General features: G+C 44.1%; 1 protein-coding gene across 5 annotated transcripts; it reads left to right on the top strand.

The window, feature by feature from the left end:
* Positions 1 to 702: 702 nt before the first annotated feature.
* On the top strand, positions 703 to 15,347 carry SLC16A14 (solute carrier family 16 member 14). 5 transcript variants are annotated; one of them, XM_082224330.1, is made up of 6 exons: positions 1,032 to 1,140; positions 1,882 to 2,022; positions 5,940 to 6,216; positions 6,579 to 6,722; positions 11,052 to 12,038; positions 12,898 to 15,347. In XM_082224330.1, exons 3-6 carry the CDS (start codon positions 5,955 to 5,957, stop codon positions 13,047 to 13,049), a joined length of 1,545 nt encoding a protein of 514 aa, XP_082080456.1. In that variant the 5' UTR covers positions 1,032 to 1,140; positions 1,882 to 2,022; positions 5,940 to 5,954; the 3' UTR covers positions 13,050 to 15,347. The 5 variants fall into 5 exon arrangements, with proteins under 5 accessions (XP_082080458.1, XP_082080456.1, XP_082080455.1 ...); XM_082224329.1 differs by having other exon boundaries at positions 1,057 to 1,140; positions 1,878 to 2,022; XM_082224332.1 differs by lacking the exon at positions 1,882 to 2,022 and having other exon boundaries at positions 703 to 1,140.
* The last annotated feature ends 4,284 nt before the right edge of the window (positions 15,348 to 19,631 follow it).

Here is a 19,631-nt window from a genome sequence, read left to right on the forward strand (position 1 = left end):
TGGGCCACATTAGGCCCAGAGCCGCCAAGGTTTCCTCATGCTTGATCTAGTCCATGAAAGGGTGTGCCACAACAGATCTGTTAACAGGCTAACCTATGCATGGACATTCAGCAGTTAAGTCCCAATGAGCTCCAAGGGGCTTACTCCCAGGTAAGCATGCATACTAGTGCAGCCTTACTCCTTCAGAAGGTGGTGGGCTCTCCTTCCTTGGAGCTTTTAAAGCAGAGGTTGGATGGCCATCTGCTGTGGTCACTTTAGATTCCCGCATTGTAGGGGGTTGGACTAGATGACCCATGAGGTCCCACCCACCACTACTATGATTCTATGATACAAGACAAAACTTGGCAGCGTTTCACGATTCCAAGGCTGTCCTCATCTGAAAACTAAGAAACTAGTCCCTGGTGTGTTACTTAGAAAAGACGCCAGGGGTCTGAGCTCCTACGTGGGGGTGGTGAAAGGTCGGGGTAAGTGGTGAGAAGATTTCTGGAACGGGAAGCCAAAAGCCTTTCGTAAACAGGAGTGTAAATCTCTTAATCTTCCCTGGGGCTGTTTTTTGTCCTCAGGATTTCCACACGCGGGAGAGGCCTGTCTACGAACAACAACAACAATGCCCCGCTCGCTCCTTCTGCCGCGCTCTTCTCCCCGATGGCTCGTTGGGCTGGAAGGGGGCTTTTCCTGCCCTAAGCTGGGCTGCGCAGCAGTTGCCCCCAGCCAAACTTCACCCAGCGATCGCCAGAGGCCCCGGCAGCCCGCCAAGGGCTTCCAAACCTCCCTTGCGCAAAACCAGAATCAGCCGGTGCCTCGCACACATGGGCAGAGCGCGCCGACTTGCAAGCAGCCAGAGATGGGCCGGCGGTGCAGGGAGTTGGTGGAGGAAGATCACGCCGAGGCGAAGTGCCCTGGGGACAGAAGGGCAACGCTCGGGGGTCGAGGCCGGCGGGGGCATTAAGCCCCCACCCACTCCCGACCCCGCTTCCCTGCGTCCCTCCCCCGACACGGGCGAGGAGAGCTCCGGGCGGGCGTCTTGCCGAAGATGCCACTCCAGACTGCAGCAGTCCCGGGGACTCCGCCGCGGGAAGCAGCAGCAGCGGATCCGCCGCGCTCGAGAGGCGCCCGGGAGTAAGCGCGGCTCCCTCCGGGGTGAGTGGGTGGGTGGGTGTGCCAGCCAGGCCTGCCCTCGAGGCTGGGCACCGGAGCCTGGGCGGCCTCGGGCAAGCGGGGAGGCATGCATGGCGCGCCAGGCAGGCGGGCAGGCTCCGCACGCAGCGGCCGCGAAGCTTTGTCTGCTCCCGGCAGGAAGGTTTCCCGCTGCTCCCGCAGCCGCCGTGAGGTAACTCGCGGTCAGTCGCCTTGTGGCCTCGCCGCCGCGCGCGGTTCCTTCCCTGCTCCGCGCGGGGCTCCTCATTTCGCGCTTTTTACGCGGCCCGCTCCCCACAACTCCGGCCAGGTTTCTGCTCGCGGGGAGCCACTGAGGAAGGCGCCGGAAGCGAGAGCCGCCACCTGAACGTGCCATTGACTACCATGAAGCCACTGACTACCCCCTCGCCTTACGCTTGGGAAAATACTGTCCCCCAAAACGTGTTCTTCTTGTGTCTGAGGCGGAAACCAGGGGAGGGGTTTTCCATCCCTTTTTTATTATTTAGCACTGCCCTTCTCCGCCTGGGTGCGGAACTTTTTTTCTCTCGAGGGCCACAATCCTTGTGTTCGGGGTCGGAGGCGCATGTTTTTTGGAGGGCAGCGGAGGAGCTAGCGCTGTGGGCGTGGCTAGGGCAAAAGTGGGAGGGGCCACCCCTTGCCTCTCAACCCCACCATTTCCCCTTGTGTTTGTGACACCCCATTTCTCTCTCTCCCTCTCCCTCCATGCCTGGTTCCGCCAGATAGCCTTAACTTGCAAAGAGTTTTCGAAATTAGGCTGCGGGGGCTGCATGCCGTGGAAGTGTACAACCTGATCACTAACTCTGCAGTCCTAAACCTGGCTACTCAGATGTAAGATCCATCGAGTTGCGTGGGACTTTCTCCCAGGTAAGCAGGTGTAGGTACCTTAAGGCGCCATGCAGGACACAGCCTGCCAATTCACATGCTGCAGCCTGTGGTTTATTTTGAGATATTAAGCATGATAATCTGTTACGAGACTGGCTGTTGCCAAGTAAATGAACACAAGAGTACCTCTTGCAGACAAGAGACTTAAGTGGTGCGTAGTCTTGGAGTGAAGAGGCGCTTGCCAAGTATTTATTTTGAAATTTTATATGCCTCTTTTCAGAGCTAAGTGCTCTGGAGAAGATTTATATAAGTCATAACATCAACGACACTGCAGTATAAAACTACAATTTTAAAAGTAACTTGCCATAAGTAACCCTATTTCTACCTCTGAATGTTGGAGGACATGCAGTACTTTTTCATTTAAGGCAGCTAACAGGTGGCAATACTGATACAGGCCTGTATCCACATTTACACAAAACACCCCTGAGGGTTCAATGTGGTTTTTTACTTAGTAAATGTGTTTAGCATATACACATATACCTGGGAGTCAGTCCACTTGAACTCAATTAGTAGACATGCATAGGATTGCATGACTGGAGAGCAAAACCCCTTGAATTCGGTGGGATTTTCTTCTGAGCAGACGTGCTTGGGCAAGGCAAAAATAGATGGGTTGAGAACCAAGCAGGACTTTTGCAGGTGGGATGGAGAGAGAATCCTGCCTGTTCCTAAATAATTTCCCTTTATAAAGCAAAAACTTACGTCCAAGAAAGCATGCTTAGGATCACAGTCCAGTCTTCATTCACGATGACCGGTCACCAGATTTTATAAAACGAAGTTTGATTATAGTAATAGTAATAATAATAATAATAATAATAATTTATTATTTATACCCCGCCCATCTGGCTGGGCTTCCCCAGCCACTCTGGGCGGCTTCCAAAAGAATATTAAAATACTATAATACATCAAACATTAAAAGCTTCCCGAAACAGGGCTGCCTTCAGATGTCTTCTGAAAGCCTGGTAGTTGTTGTTCTCTTTGACATCTGGTGGGAGGGTGTTCCACAGGGAATAGTAGTTTAAATGAAACAAACCCCATGGCGATCATGTATGTGATACATTGGCTTTAGTAGGAAGGTGCTCAGCAGGACCATTTTACACATGATCTATGAACCCCATATTAGCTGTGCCCGTGTGAGAAGCAGAGGGAAAGAAGTAGAGGGAAGAGGCACATTTCAGCATTCTCCTGAGGATAATGGTTTGATACTGGCTTATTCCTATGCGGAAGGCAATTTTGTAGGAATTACTATAACACACATGGGGAGGATGATAGGAGTGGGGCTTCTGCTGCGCCTACCCATGCATAAACATACTGTACAGCAAAGCAGGTCTACAAAATATTAACAGCCTATGAGCAGATTGCTCATTTCTGTCCATGCCAGAAATGCCTTTGGCACAGGAAATTAGTTATGTTTTAAGAGATAGGAAAAATCATGGAACACAATGCCCCTGAGTTCTGAGTTACACACGTACCAATATTCAGCAGCCCAGAGTTGATGGAAACACTTCTATCTTTTGCTACGGATATGGCAGTAACTAGGAACTACCACATAAATTATGTCTTTGTTGTTTAAGTCTCATATATATATGTGTGAGAGAGAGAAAGAGAGAGAAGCCCTAGATATTATGCTTTGATGTGCTGTTTAAAAAGCATATTGGTCACATACAGCAATTATGCTTTAATCGTTGCTCCTTTTTCTTTTTAAAAAAAGTATCTCAGGACATGTCTTATGCTTTCAAAAACAGAAATGAAAATTCTCGTGTTTTTATGTAAGGGTTGCGATTGCAGACTTTTATAAATGGGCAGGCTTGCAAACACATTAGAAGTGATTTTCTCAGATTTGATATTTGGCTTAAACCATCAAGAGCAAGACAGAATACTGGATGGAGGATCATCTGGGAGGGGTGGGTGGGGAGCTGGAATAATTAGTATCATTCATGTGACAAACAAGAGGACAGTAGTGGCCTGTAGAGCTCTGGCCAGTTTGCCTCTCTGGCACAGCTCTCTTGTGCAGCCTTAGGAAAATCCTTTAAACTGCTTCTTCTTCTTTTTCAAAGCACCATGTATTGAATATGTGCAACTTAATATAGCTTTCAAAGGGCCCAGATTTACAGACATTCTAAGCATTTTATGCTCCATGGATATCTAGCCAAATCAAGAACTGCTGTTTATTTGCTGGTTAAATACATTTTTATTTCACCCAGGACCTCAGGATGCCACACACGTCCTCCTCCTTTTATCCTCACAATCCTGTGAGTCAGATTAGGATGCAACATAGCGATTAACCAAGATGACCCAGTGAATGAACCTCATATCTAAGCAGGGACATAACAAATTTCTAAATGGCAGTAGGAGACCTTCCTATGCAGTAAGTCTGAGGGTAGGTCTAACTCTGGGTGGTCCTACACATGGCCTGAGGGCTCCATGTGGCCCTCAAGTTCTTTTTTGGTGGCTTCTGCAACCAAGCGTGTGGCCCGCAGATTCCGTGTCAAAATGCTCTTGCCGCCCACTTGATAGGAAAAGTTGGCCTGCCCTGGTCTAACTGAACTATGGGACTTATCAATAAACATGCATTAAATCACACTGTTAACGAGTTGGGCCCTAAAATGTAAATAATCTAAACAGAGTTGCAGCTAATAAAATGTTGGGCTTATCTTCGCTTTACTTCAATCTCCCCATCTGCGAAACTGGCACATTCCTGTTGTGATTTTAGTAAGGAATGAACTACACGTTATGTGTAGTTGTGTTATTCCTTTATACAACGAAGCTGCAGGTGCTTCAATTTGAAATGAAACACCAATAAGGAAGGAAGAAGTGTGTGGGGAGGGGGATGGAACCTCCCTTTTACCTCGTGCTGTTTTTCTACTGAAAATTGCAAGCCTCTGAACTGCTCATAATAATAATAATAATAATAATAATAATAATAATAATAATAATAATTTATTTATACCCCGCCCATCTGGCTGAGTTTCCCCACCCACTCTGGGTGGCTCCCAATCTTAACGCCACTAGGAAAAAGGTATTTTGGACAAAATTTGTGGGAGGAAATAATGTCTTTCCCAGAGCAAAGACGACCTAATAGGGTTATTCGGAAGACAGTATCAATTATGGAAAGAACTTTTTACACTAGGAGAGCAAATGCTAATGTATTCTGGAATCCCAGTTATTATGTCAGTGTAGCATTTCGGACTTGCTGGCCTTGTTTGATTAAGAGCAAACAGCAGTCACTGATGTTTGGCGTTGCTGCTCTAAGGATGGTCTGCGGCTTTTCCGGCAGCCAGCTTGCTGCATGACACTTAGTTGTGTGGAGTAATCTGTGAGTGAATGGAAGAGACAAGGCTGGGTCAAGGCTGCTCTGAGTCAGCAGTGAGGTGAGGGCCAGTGTCCTATCCTAGTTCTGGGCAGCTGATGGCGTGTGCAGAGTTTTGACAAACAACCTTTCCTTTTTCTGAGTGTGTTTGCAGTGCAGATATCCAAAGATAAAAATACGTTGCGGGTAACAGTGTGAAAACATTTTGCGGCCAAAATATCTGTCCCTACAAGGGCACGGTTAAGTATTTCAAATCCTACAGCTGTGGCTGGGTGTTGAAAATCAGCTTCCAATTCATGTCACTTTGGCTGCCTACAGGTGACTTGGAGAGGAGCTGAAATTTCTCAGAGTACATTTTCCTGAGATTTTTCTTTTTCTCATCCTCCCTCTAGGAAAAATTGAGGCCATTTTTTTGTGGGTGGCGGCGGCTGCCATTTCCACCCTCCTGAAGTTCCAGGGTCTTGCGGAGGATGCAAAATGGTGGCCGAGCTGCCAACAAACCAGTTTAATTTGAGTTGATGAATAAAGCACCAAAGAAACTAAAATAAAAAGACAACCCGAAGCCTGTGAAAACATTTTCTGTTTGTTTCAGGATACTCAGTGGAAAATGTACGCCAGTCGCGAAGATGTTGGCTATGATTTTGAAGAGGATTCCAAAGACAGGGAGAAGAAGCTTATGGTGAATCCAGATGTTGATGGTGGATGGGCTTGGATGATTGTCCTTTCTTCTTTCCTGGTGCACATACTCATCATGGGATCACAAATGGCCCTTGGTGTTCTCAACATGGAATGGCTTGACGAATTCAGCCAAAGTCGAGGCCTGACAGCGTGGGTCAGCTCCCTTACTATGGGTATAACCTTGATTGTAGGTAGGTTCATAAGCCATTCTAGAAGAAATGGATATGCTCAAGATCAGTTCCCACAGAGATAGATACATTTATGGATCAAAATATTTAGCAACAGTCCCTTATAAAATATGATACTGTTTGCCTGTTTCCATTTTTCTGTAATCTCTGCCTGTCATGAGTCATGTTGTCTCAGTTTCATATATTGATTAGAAATAAGTGCCTAGATCTTTGAGAACCGATGTTCAGTACTTAACAGTTTTGAACAGGTGGCCTAATATTTACTGATCTTATTGCTGGTAATCAGTGGTTTCAGTGTGGTTATCCTCGGGAAGAGAATAAACAAAGCTTTAGGAAAACAATCCATTCTTCATGTTTTGGCACAGGTCCTTTTATTGGTTTGTTCATTAACACCTGCGGTTGCCGGAAGACAGCAATAGCTGGAGGGATCTTGACTGCTGTAGGATGGATACTGAGTTCCTATGCCTCAAATGTACATTACCTCTTTATAACGTTTGGGGTTACAGCTGGTAAGCATGCTTTAGTTTTTGAATATGCTTTCGGATTTTCATTGTAGTAACTGAATGCTAAAATAAACAAGCCTGAGTTTGCAAAGAGGCAGTCACCCTGACCTACAATCCCTTCTAAGCACAGTAACTCCACCACAAACATGTTCCTCAGCCTGTACGAGTATTCATGCATGTCAAGTGCACATGAGAAGATACATCACATGTTGGAGGTCAAAAGTGACACGTATGCAGCATCTACATAAGCACTTCAGATCACCTGCATAGATACCTTAATTCAGGTGATGCATGGTATTTCAGATTAGCTGGAAAGCCACAACCAACCTAAATATTGAATGTCTATATTTTGTTTCACAGCAAATCATACGCCCCTGTCACACTTCTTGGGCAAATGCCCAAGTTGCACTTGTTGCTGCTGATGTGAAATGGCAAGTTTGTTTGTTTGTTTATGCGCCTCCCATATAAAACATTTCTAGGGTGGTTTGCAAAATATTTAAAAGCAGAAGATGCAATTACAATAACACAACAATAAAACATGCAGTTTACCCATAGCTCTTGGACATGCTTTAAGATTCCAACGTTCCCCTTTGCCCTTCCAAACTAAAAGTACAATGGTAATTTGAAGGTGTGATGCAAGCATGTTTCCCCCCTCCAATGTCCTTTTTTCAACCATGCAGGCAAGGCAGCACTAAGATTAATAGTTAAATAAGACCAGTATAACTGAATGGCTGCATTTGCATGCCACAGTAAGCTATAAACCATCTGTTATTGTGCATCAGCAAATCACTCCCACTTCTATCCTCTCTACTACTTCCTGCTAGTGCGCAGAGGGGGGAAACGACAATCCCTAGCTGAGCATTGTGTCTGAAACAGGGATCATGATTTGTTTCACCCCAACCCACAAAGATCAACCAAGATTTCTTCTTGGCTTACCAATTGTGGTTTGCTTGAGTACTGGTTTGGACATAATACTAAGCCGGGGATCATGGTTTCTTTTCTTTGCACACTAAGAGCATGATTTGCTCATGCACAGTAAGTCATGGCTTATGGCTTGCTATGATGTGCAAATGTGTTGAGCATTTGACAAAATCCCTTTGCTGGAAACATACACCGGTTATTTCGTGTACAGAATGCCATATGAAGAATACAGCACTGTGGAACATAAAATGCTTGGTGTTCCTTTCAGAAGCAATGAAATGAATGTACAAAGCTTAGTGCATCAGCCTAAAGCAGGGGTTCCCAAACTGGTCTGCAGACTACCACTGGTCCGCAAGCTTTACTCAGGTGGTCCATGGCACGTCTGGGAAGAATGGTGGAAGCAGTGGCTGTGAATGGCAGGCACAATTATTATTATTATTATAGTGGTGCCCCGCAAGACGAATGCCTCGCAAGACGGAAAACTCCCTAGATGAAAGAGTTTTCCGTTTTGGAAGTGCTTCGCAAAACGAATCTCCTATGGGCTTGCTTCGCAAGACGAAAATGTCTTGCGAGTTCCTGCGGGTGTTCCCCCCCCTTTTTCTAAGCCGCTTATCAGCTGATCCGATAAGCCGCTAAAAGCCGCTAATAGCGCTAATCCGTCAATGGGCTTGCTTCGCAAGACAAAAAAACCGCTAGACGAAGAGAATCACAGAACGGATTCTTTTCGTCTTGCGAGGCACCACTGTACTTACTAAATTTGTCAAGGGATGCGGGTGGCGCTGTGGGTTAAACCACAGAGCCTAGGGTTTGCCGATCGGAAGGTCGGCGGTTCGAATCCCTGTGACGGGGTGAGCTCCCGTTGCTCGATCCCTGCTCCTGCAAGCCTAGCAGTTCTAAAGCACATCAAAGTGCAAGTAGATAAATAGGTACTTCTCCGGCGGGAAGGTAAACGGCATTTCCGTGCGTTGCTCTGGTTTGCCAGAAGTGGCTTAGTTATGCTGGCCACATGACCCGGAAGCTGTACAGCGGCTTCCTCGGCCAATAAAGCGAGATTAGTGCCGCAACCCCAGAGTCGGTCACAACTGGACCTAATGGTCAGGGGTCCCTTTACCTTTACCTTACTAAATTTGTATAGCGCCCTTCACCCAAAGATCCTAGTTGCTGCTCCAGCGCTATAAGATCCCAGCAATCTGCCAACAGGGTGAGTGGGATGGACCAGGATAGAAGGTGACTAGTGATGTGATAAGATAGGATAAGATAAGATACAGCACCTAGCACAGCATGTTACAATTGCTACAACAGGCAGAAAAATCATTAAGTGTCAAGACCCTTGGCAATTTCCAAGTGGTCCATGGGGGGAAAAGTTTGGGAATCCCTGGTCTAAAGGAACTAGATAGATATTGGGGTCACCTAAAGTAGTGTGTCATTTCAGGACAACTTATTCCTCTTTCACACTGCTGATCCTTATGAGCAATATTCACTGAGGTTCATTTGGGACACTGCATCTTAATCATATTTGATTTGCTCTTTCTCAGAGTGGATTTATGGTTTTGGTATTGATAATCTTTAAATAACCTTTCCTCTGAAGGTGGCATGACAGCTGGTTAAACAGAGTGGCCCGGGCCAATTCAAAAGTTTTATAGAATCATAGAATATTAGACTTGGAAGGGGCCCCAAGCGATAAACTCACTTGGCATATAAAACTTGGCAGGAACTCATACAAAGTTGCTTAAAGCAATATATTTGAGCGTGTGCCATAGGTAGAAAGCTTATGATCTTGATGAGGCTTATTACCGAGTAAGCTACCAGACATGGAATACTGTGTACTGTTCTGGCTCCTACAAGCAAAAAAGAGAGGATATTTTAGAGCTGAAGAAGGTGCAAAAATGGGAAACAAATTGATCAGCAGGTTGGAAGAACTGCCCTACAAGGAAATGTTCGGATTTGGGTTCTTTTAATTCAGAAGGGAAATGAACAATATGATACATGGTAGAGGTTTATAATTATCATGTGCGGCATTTGACAAAGCTTTACATTAAATTAATTTAGATAGGCCTTGAACTAGCCTATGCTCATTGTGTTAAGACAGATAAAATTGTAGATGTTTGCTGTCCCAAAAGACACCCCCTGCAGTATGAAAATACAATGATAAGAGAAAACAAAACATTATGACCCCGTTTAAAGGCATACAGAAGCTGAGTTGGACTTCTCTTCTGCCTCCTGGTAGGGTTATCCTGTTCAGTAGAATAAATATTAGTCTTCTCTCTTTCTAAGGCCATAGCAGACCCCATTAGAATAAGAGGAGAAATTCCACATTCATTCTCAGCCTGGAATGAGGGGCAGGTGGCAGGTGGCAGGTGGAGAAGAAACCTTAGGAATAAACTTCTTGTAAACTGACGACATAAGCACATTAGGTACTTAGAGACAGCAAAAACATATTCAGGCAGAAAGTATATGGTCCATTAGTCTGCAAATATTTTCTTCTTTTCACAGATGATGCCACAGTGTTGACATAAGAGCAGATTGTCTTTTCTGGGACACCCACTTAAACCAATTAACTTACTAGGAATTGTTTGAGCATCAGTGAAAGCAGAACTCAGAGCAGTTTCAGCTCTCATCTCAGAAAAGGAACAATTTTAAATACAGTAAAGTATATGGCTGTGGTGGTTGTGGAATGGAAGCCACAAACTCAATCCCTAGTTATTAGTCCTGCATGTGAAGTAGCTTCTACCTTTAAGGTAAACCATGTGTCTAATAAATCTGTGGCTTTTACCTGAAACACTGATGATAGATCCCATTCCAGCATGCATAATACTGTTTCTGGAATCAGGCTTTGGTGTTAGTTGAAGAGTCATTCTGGCTTTTGAGGTTGATATGACTTGAGTTTGAGATTATGTATGGTCTTTCTAGTGATGGAGATCATTCGTTTATTAAGCCCAGGTGACTATATTTAGGTCTGATCTTACAGGTCTCAGGAATTCATGGCTTATACTACTACAGTATCAGCTCTGGGATACACAGCTAAGCCTCAGTAGGCTGATTTAAACTTTGATTTGTGGTGCTCAGAATCAGCTGAGTGTGATCTGTTATTCCCAGTCTTCATCACGGCACATTTCTACAACACATAAAAGCTTTACAAAATACTGCCAAAGCATACTCCCATGTCTGAGAGCAGCATACAGTCACACCTTGTCATCATTTCTCAGCATTTGAAACCATACTGGAAGTTGCTTAGCTTTGCAAATGTGCTCAAAGTTTTAGTGCGGCACCACTAGGATGCTTGTGGAAGCCTAACCTTAACCCTTAGGTGAAGCCATACTGGATAACAATGTTTGGGCCTTGTGTCAATTTGCCTGCATGTGTTATGACTGCAGTGAAAGTTCTCCAGCTGATTCAGGAATCTCTCTTTTTCAGGTGTTGGGAGTGGGATGGTATACCTGCCTGCTGTGGTCATGGTAGGCGAATACTTTGAGAAGAGAAGAGCACTTGCCCAGGGACTCAGCACAACTGGGACGGGGTTCGGTGCTTTCCTGATGACAGTTCTGCTGAAATACCTTTGCATGGAGTTTGGCTGGAGGAACGCAATGTTCATCCAGGGCGCGGTCTGTCTGAACCTGTGTGTTTGTGGAGCGCTCATGAGACCAGTTTATTACAAAGAGGAAGCCGCTGAAAAAAGCGGAGAGGGAAACGTCAGCAAGAGCCACACAAAAGCTCTCTCTTGCTCTGCAGAAACACTGGCATCTAATGGCATCTTACAGGAAGAGGCAAAAGAAGGGCAAGGTAAGGAGGAAAAGTCTGACATTTTTTCAGACTTGGAAAGCAAAGATGTAACCAGACACTGGAAGAATATCTATGCTCTTTGCGTGCTGAAGAGGGCGAGTCAGCTGACCCTTACAATCCAGAAAGGCTTTCGGACCTGGTATTCTAGTTACTTCGGCGCTGCATCCCTCTTCACCAACAGAAAGTTTGCAGCCTTTGTGTTTTGGGCCTTATTTGCATACAGCACTTTTGTTATCCCTTTTATCCATCTTCCGGAAATAGTGAAGCAATATAGCCTATCTGCACAGAACGATGTATTCCCTTTGACCTCAATTATTGCCATTGTCCACATTCTTGGCAAGGTCATCCTTGGCATCATTTCTGATTCACCCTGCGTCAGTGCTTGGAATGTCTTCATGGCAGCCAACTTCACTCTCGTCTTCTGCATTTTCATTTTACCACTAATGCACACATATGCTGGGCTCGCTGTGGTCTGTGCCCTCATAGGATTTTCCAGTGGGTATTTTTCACTCATGCCTGTTGTTACTGAAGATTTAGTTGGGATTAAGCACCTCGCAAATGCCTATGGAATCATCATTTGTGCTAATGGGATTTCAGCACTCCTGGGACCACCTTTTGCAGGTAAGTGCAAAGTTTTGTTTGTCCAACTTTATAGTCCATGCATACTTTATAGCCCCTAGAGTTCATAGTGAGAGCCAGGGTGGTGTAGTAGTTAAAGAGTGTTGGACTAGGACCTGGGAGACACGAGTTAAGATCCTCACACGGCCATGAAGCTTGCTGGGCGGCCTTTGGCCAGTCACTGCCTCTCAGCCTAACCGTATCACAGGGTTGTTGTGGGCATTAAATTGGGGGGACGGAACATGTGTGCTGCCTTGAATCCCTTGGAGGAAAAGGTGGGATATAAACACAATAAATAAAATAATTAGTGAATCATTGCATGTACGATTACCATTCATTCTCGCCCACTCCACGCCCTTCATGGGCCACATTCCTGGTCAACAAATATACCTTGGTACATTCTTGATTTTAAAGAAAGGAGTGCCCAGTGTGGTAGACGTTGTTTGACAAGATAACACAATGCTCACAGGGCAAATTTGTAGATGGAACTTCACCAACATCTGCTTTCTCACAGATGTCTAATCTCATTGGCTACCAGCCACTACCTCTGACCCTTTGTTGGCTGACTCTACCAGACCCTCTGGCTTATAGCATACTTTTTTTCTTGGGGGAGTTTTCTGCAGATGCAGACTAGAGTAAATCAGATACCAGTTAGTGTAAGGCATAGCAACCGCAAAGCCATACAATGCATTGCAGAATGGTTTCTATGAAAGTTAAATGAAAGACAAATGGAGGTGGGGAAAGAGACTGAGCATAGAATGATACCAAGAACTATGCTATGATTAGAATAAATAATGTTCTCTGCTCTTCACTGATTTATTGATCATAGCCTATAGATAACAGCCTTGCTCTTGTTTTCCAGGCTGGATTTACGACCTGACACAAAAATATGACTTTTCTTTCTACATATGTGGCTTGCTTTACATGGTGGGAATCCTCACTTTGCTCATACAGCCTTGTATTGGAAAGATAAAGCCATCACCGGCAAAAAACAGAGAAGGTGGAAAAGTATAGCACAATGTACTGAAAGCTTTTTTAAACAGAACGTCATTTCATTATTTGGTTTTCCGGAAATGGTACTAAACAGTACATCTAATGGGACCAACTGGAGTGAAAGTCAACATCTTTGGACAGTAAATAAAGCTCACACTGCCACTATCAACGGACTAGTGGAAACAAGACTACAGCTGGTAGTTTTATTGGCACCTTTTTAAAAGCTGAACATCCTACTGACATAATGGTGCAGCTTTGATCAGTAGCTGAAAATCAGTTCTCTCTTTTGTTATTCACAGAGGTTTGACACAAGCACAATTCAGCAGACTGGAATGCAGTTACTCCTTATTTACACTAACAGGAAAAAGAGGGGGAAAATAATTAGCCCCATTAGGAATCACACATATGAGAATCATCTCTATTGGTTATTCCAACTGTTGATAAATTAGTTGTTGAACATCAGCCAGACGCCAACCTGTGACATGTTACTACACAAATTAATGACAGTTTCTGGGGAACCTTTGGCCCTCTGGATGCTGTTAGACTCTACTGCCCATGAACTCCAGCCAGCTTGGCCAGTGGTCAGGGATGATGGGAGTTGTAGTTCAGCAACATTTGAAGGGCAGTATGTTCCCAACTCTTGTTTTAAGGACTCAAGCTAATGAAAATGGTGTGTTTTTTTTTATTATGGGATAAATGATTTGTGTCTGCAGACCATGGAGCAATTTATTCTATTTGCGCTAGCTTAAATAACCTTGAGATAGCAACATGGGAAAGAAGGAACAATGGCAACAAAAGTCCAAAGCTTTAAGTAGTTACTAGTGGGGAGCAGCTACATCATGGTTCTTAGAATTAAAGGATCAGTAGTGAGGCTGAAGATTCACTGCTGCTGATTTCTTGTTTACATATTTAGCCAAAAGGTAGCTGCCAGTCGGATTGACCTGACAGTGTCTGTAGATCCTAGTTCAACTATAGCAGTTACTATTAGTCCTAGTTGCAGAGGTACAGTGGTGCCTTTTCCTCTGCAGAGTTCAATTCCAGTTTTTCTTGCAGCAGTATTATCAGGATAACAGAATAGGTGGGAAATGATGATTGTTTATTTAATTTCACAAGAGTTGATAGGAGCAGCTCAGAATCGCCTTCCGTGGCTTTGGTTAAATTAGCACAGCCAGAGCATATGTCAGATCTCTTCCCCCCGTGTAATTGCCATGTCACATGCCTCTGCTAAACAAGCAAGGCTGGAACATACAGCCTGCTGATGTTAAGGGGCACCAATCATGGCCTCTGCAAATGCAGCACTAAGGATTGTGGCACTCTTCACCATCTCAATCTCCCTCCCTAAGCTTAAATAGCTTCTTCTGTAGTGCCCCCCTGCCATACAGCAAGCTGTCCCTGTTTGTGCATGGGAAACAGCTTCTGAAGCTCTGCAACCAAAGGACAAAGCTAGTTCCCAAAATTACTGCAAAGGCATTAAGGTCTACCATTGTCCTAGCTCTTGGAAGTCCAGTGTATGATTCTTTTCCCTGCTGCATTATGCCTCAAAAGCAGGATTGGATTGTAATAACGAAATAATTTAGATGTGGAAGTATTTCTGTCTAATTGTAAAATACAGTAAGGACTATGTTGCACATCAAAATGCAAACATGCAAAAAAAAAAATTCTAGGCACAGCAGTTTTAGTGCAAGGTATTTTTTGGGGGGTGGAGAAGTGGATGATTAATTCTTTTCAGGCTGACTGCTTTTAGAGCTGGAACTTCTTTCCCTAATATACTTTTCTAGGATTCCAGATGGTGTTTGCAGTACAGTACATGACTTTAGAGTTGCAGGGACCTGTTGCAGCAAAATGAAAAAAAGGAAAAGGGGTTAAACATCCCAAATCTCTGCTGCTTCAACACTGCAGGTTGTTCCCTTCTGAAGAGGCTTAGAAAACATTTAGCCTTTGGTGTCCTGCCTTCCACTACTGTGGAGAACCATCTCATCTCCCTGTGATTTTTGCCAAAGACAATCTCGTATGTCAGCTAGAAAGAATCTTTAGTGTTCACTTAACTGCCTCCCAAAACACTGCAGTTTAACATTCCCTCAGAGGGTTTTGGTCTGGAAAAAAATGTTTCCAAATGCATACAGAAATCCCTGGCTGCCTTACTGTTTGTGTAATTTACTGTACTGTTTTTAATTATATTGTGTAACCTCAAGGAGCCACTTTCTCAGGGTGAAATTTATCAAGGGTATATATTTTGTCTGAGAAGCAACTCCTTAGAATATAATACAGAATGTTCGATTATATATACAGAGACCAAAATATATACATTGTAAACCTGAATACGGCTTTTCCAAACTGTGTTTGTATGGGTTTTTGTTTTTGGTAGAGAGCACAACAAAACCTTTAAGTGCGTTACATTTAAAAAAATTATGAGAACATGGTGGGGCAGTATAGAATTGGCTGGTTCACACATTTACCCAGTTAGTGATCCCTTCCATGTGGCAGCAGAGGAAGTGCTTTTATCTAAAGCAGAGTTTCTCCAACTTTTTGAACTCAAGTCACTTTTCCAGAATTTACTCTACCCTCTGCTGTTGACATCCCTGAACCAGTCTCTTGGGCTGTTCCATATGTAAACAATAGAGATCCTTGTACACATGTATACCTTTCCCTATATAGGGATCTTGCTATATGTACTGAAAACCTGGCATTAGAAGAGCAACAGAACATCTGTTTTCCTCATAAAGTCATGCACAGCAAAACATCAGAAGAAAGCAGGGTTCTGAACTCTTTCCAAATTGCACCTAGATGATGATACACCAGTCATCATTTTCTGCCAGGGGGCATTTACTGTATTTTTTGCCCTATAGGACGCACTTTTCCCCCTCCAAAAATGAAGGGGAAATGTGTGTGCGTCCTATGGGGCGAATGCAGGCTTTCGCTGAAGCCTGGAGAGCGAGAGGGGTCGCTTCAGGAAGCTATCCGCAAGCCTGTGGGGCCCGGCGGGAACTCCCGCGGGCTCCAAAGGCTTGCGGATAGCTGCCTGCAGCCTGAAGCACGGCACTGTGCACCCCGGGCTTAGGGCAGCTATCCGCAGGCACTGCAGGATTACGGATAGGTGCTTGCAGTCCGGGGAACACGGCACTGCGCACCCCGGGCTTAGGGCAGCTATCCGCAAGCCTGCGGCGCCTGGCGTGAGTTCCTGCCGGGTGCTGCAGGCTTGCGGATAGCTGCCCTAAGCCCGGGGTGCGCAGCGGGCTACAGCGCCGCGCTCCCCGGGCTTCGGATAGCAGCAACCTCGCCATCGCTCCCAGACCCGTTCTGGGGGCTGGGGAAGCTCGGGCTTCCCCCGCCCCCAGCCTGGCAAGCTTGGGGGGGGGAATAATTCCCCCCCCTTTATTCCCCCCCTCAAAAGTGTGCCCTATAGGGCGAAAAATATGGTAATTCACCCATTTTTTCAGAATTCAGCCCCTCTTTGGAACATTGCCTCCCCGCTTTACCAGGCCTTTCACGAGCCAAAGGAAGTCTGTGCTACACTCTGAGAACCACTGACCTAAGGTAACGAATAGCATGGGCATTACACATGGAGATGGAATTTGCACTATTCTTCCCTTTCAAAATGAGGAAAGGGAACACAAACCACAGAGCAATCATAATGGGGGGTTGGAGGAACTGAGCAGCTAATTCTCCATTGGCTTTTGGATCCAGCCTTTTGTGGGGGGGAGTGGATCTGGCACCATAATGCCCTACTTTTGGAGCTTTCTGCTGGCTACTGCTGATGATAGCTTACTGCCTACTGGGCTGGAGGTGGGTATTCCACTGCAGCAGAGCCACCTCCATTAGGGACATTCTCCACTGGTGGGAGACTGGTGCATCCTAACCCGAGCCATCAATGTTGTGGGATATAGGACTGCACCATCAGGATACAGATATATGGGTCTCCTGCAGAACATGTTCCTTTGGATGTGGTGAACAGGGATGATTTCTGGTACAAAAGGTTATTTCTGGCCAGGGAAGTATGTGAAGCAGCCTAATGTTTGGTGCTTTGCAATCATTTATCTTTCAACTATTTTATTAAGGGTGCTTATTTTTGTGTAAATTAAATTCTTGTTTAAATATGTAAGTGCAACGCTGGAATCTTAAGAAAATGTAGTACTGTAAAAGGAAAATAATGATAACATGTACTTCAATGACAGCTTTTGTTTTGTTGCTGGAATGCTACTGGTAATTTTATGGAGACGTCTCACAAATTTACTTATATGAAAGGCGGATGTTTATTGCTTTGAACTGTAATTCATTTTTCTATTTATTCACATTATTGTTAGTAGCATTTTACCATACTTACTAAAATGTATCTTCTGTGTCATATACATTTATATAGCACATTTATATGATAATGAAACTTTTTAGTAACTTGCAGCACAATCCTCAACCCCACAGCACTGCAAAAGAAGAGTTTGGATTTGATATCCCACTTTATCACTACCCAAAGGAGTCTCAAAGCGGCTAACATTCTCCTTTCCCTTCCTCCCCCACAACAAACACTCTGTGAGGTGAGTGGGGCTGAGAGACTTCAGAGAAGTGTGACTAGCCCAAGGCCACCCAGCAGCTGCATGTGGAGGAGCGGAGACGTGAACCCAGTTCACCAGATTACGAGTCCACCGCTCTTAACCACTACACCACACCGGCTCCCAATCATACAGTGGCACGATCACCCTACTAGGGACAACTATAGAGATAATCCAGTTTGCATTAGAAACAAGAATGGACAAATGGTTCAACTTTAGATCAGAAGTGTGATTAAGGACTGAAGAAGGATCACGATGGTCTGTAACTCTAGCATTTTTTTAAAAAAATCTCTGACACCAACAGCTGAATATTAAAATGGAAGTCAGTTGCATCATTCATTAGCCACTGGTTGGAGCAGTCACAACAGTTGCTAGCAAGGTTTGTCCCTCATTTTCAGAGGGAAAAGGTGCTGGAAGTGTTGTGACTGGCCAGACTGGCTGCAGTAGTTTCAGTGGTACCAGCACAACTACTAGGCGATGGGGCGGGGGCCTGGGCTCTTAGGTGAGTGGCATTTGCCAGAGCTTGGCTTCCTGCGCTGTCACTAGGGGAGAGTTGCACCCTTTAGGCTTCAATTCCAAAAGTTTATACATACGTACTTATGATTATACTTGAATTACATAAGAACCCTTCAGTTTACATCAAGCAATAATGAAAATCTGTGGTGTAACATTAGCAGATTAAAACACAGTTCAGAAAAAAATAATCCGTTTCAGAACAACACTAAGCACAGGAAAACATTTTCACGTTATTTATCCATTTATTTAAAAATATTGTTCATTCAAGACACATTTTGACTGTAAGTGTTCTATAATAATACTTAATATTTTCACAGTATTTTAAAATGTACTGCAAAAAACCCTTACTGATCATTTAAGACAAGATTTAGACTCTAATACTTAATTTTCAACTGTTTCTAAAATCAAGGAAATCAAGTCATTAAGCATACCCTAAGCAAATTATGTTTAAGGACATAAGCAAACCTGAACATTATTGAAAAAAAGTTAATTTCTCTGCCAAACTGAAGGTGAAATACTTGTAAGGCCTAAATTTTGAGTGGCACATTTTATAAAATATGGCAAAACAGAAAATGTACTATATATCATTTTGAACTGTATCATAAACACTGGAGCAGAAGGCAGATAAAGAAAGTCACCAAACCATATTAATCTTGTTTTCAGCTCAATATTAGGATAGTCTTAAAAGTATTACAACACCAAGTAACAACATTGCATGTCCTTTGTAAACATTAGTGGTAGCTCGAAAGCTGTAGCCATGGTTGGAGCAAATAATACTTTTCTGGACTTGCAAGTGGATATTCCTGTTTTAGGATGGAAAGTGGGGGAGCAGTGTCATTGTTCCAGACCATGCAGTTCTTTATGCTTTTGTTAAAAAGTAGGTTTAACATTTGGCTATTTAAAATATAATAGCCTTCAGAAATATTTACACAGTATTCAACCCTTTTTTTAAAAAAAGTCATACTGTAGTTAATCAGGTCCCTCAAACTATGTATAGATGTTTCATATCTTACAAAATGAAAGGGAATTGTTTCTTTGTGAATTAAGTTGCAGCTACAGGAAACATCAGTTGCTTTAAGCAGCTTCCTCCTGGTAGCTGCCATTTTATTTCCCCAGAATACCCTGGATGTTGTGTCATTTCAATGCATTTTTAAAGGAAAATTGCACCCAGGCCTGGGGGTGGGGTGGGCGCCTTCATCGTTTTTGTGGAAGCTAATACTACCCTTACCACCATCAAATTCCCTGGACTATGCCTAGGTCTTTCTGGAAAAATAAATTGCAGGCTACAAAGAAGTGGCTTCCATGACCAGCCCTAAGAAAAAGCAAAATAAAGACAATGCAAAAACAGGGGAGTGATGAAAACAAATGTGCTGTAACTGAAGGAACCTCACGAAGTTTTTTACCCAATGGAAACAAATGAAATAACGAAACAAAAAAGTTGTCCTTGCACACCTTCATAATGAGTGTTCATCAAGGCAGGACCCACATTAATTTTATACCTGCAGCTGAATTTCTTTTCCCCAGAAAACAAAGCGAGACATTT

The sequence above is a fragment of the Podarcis vaucheri genome (assembly GCF_965113315.1).
Source record: "Podarcis vaucheri genome assembly, chromosome: 5".
Lineage (NCBI taxonomy): Eukaryota > Metazoa > Chordata > Lepidosauria > Squamata > Lacertidae > Podarcis > Podarcis vaucheri.

Excerpts from the sequence above, each read along its gene's own strand:
- SLC16A14 (XM_082224332.1), top strand. The coding sequence starts at position 5,955 with ATGTACGCCAGTCGCGAAGATGTTGGCTATGATTTTGAAGAGGATTCC. Across the intron at positions 6,217-6,578 it reads GGGTATAACCTTGATTGTAG|GTCCTTTTATTGGTTTGTTC; the intron begins GTAGGTTCATAA and ends GTTTTGGCACAG. Across the intron at positions 12,039-12,897 it reads CCTGGGACCACCTTTTGCAG|GCTGGATTTACGACCTGACA; the intron begins GTAAGTGCAAAG and ends CTTGTTTTCCAG.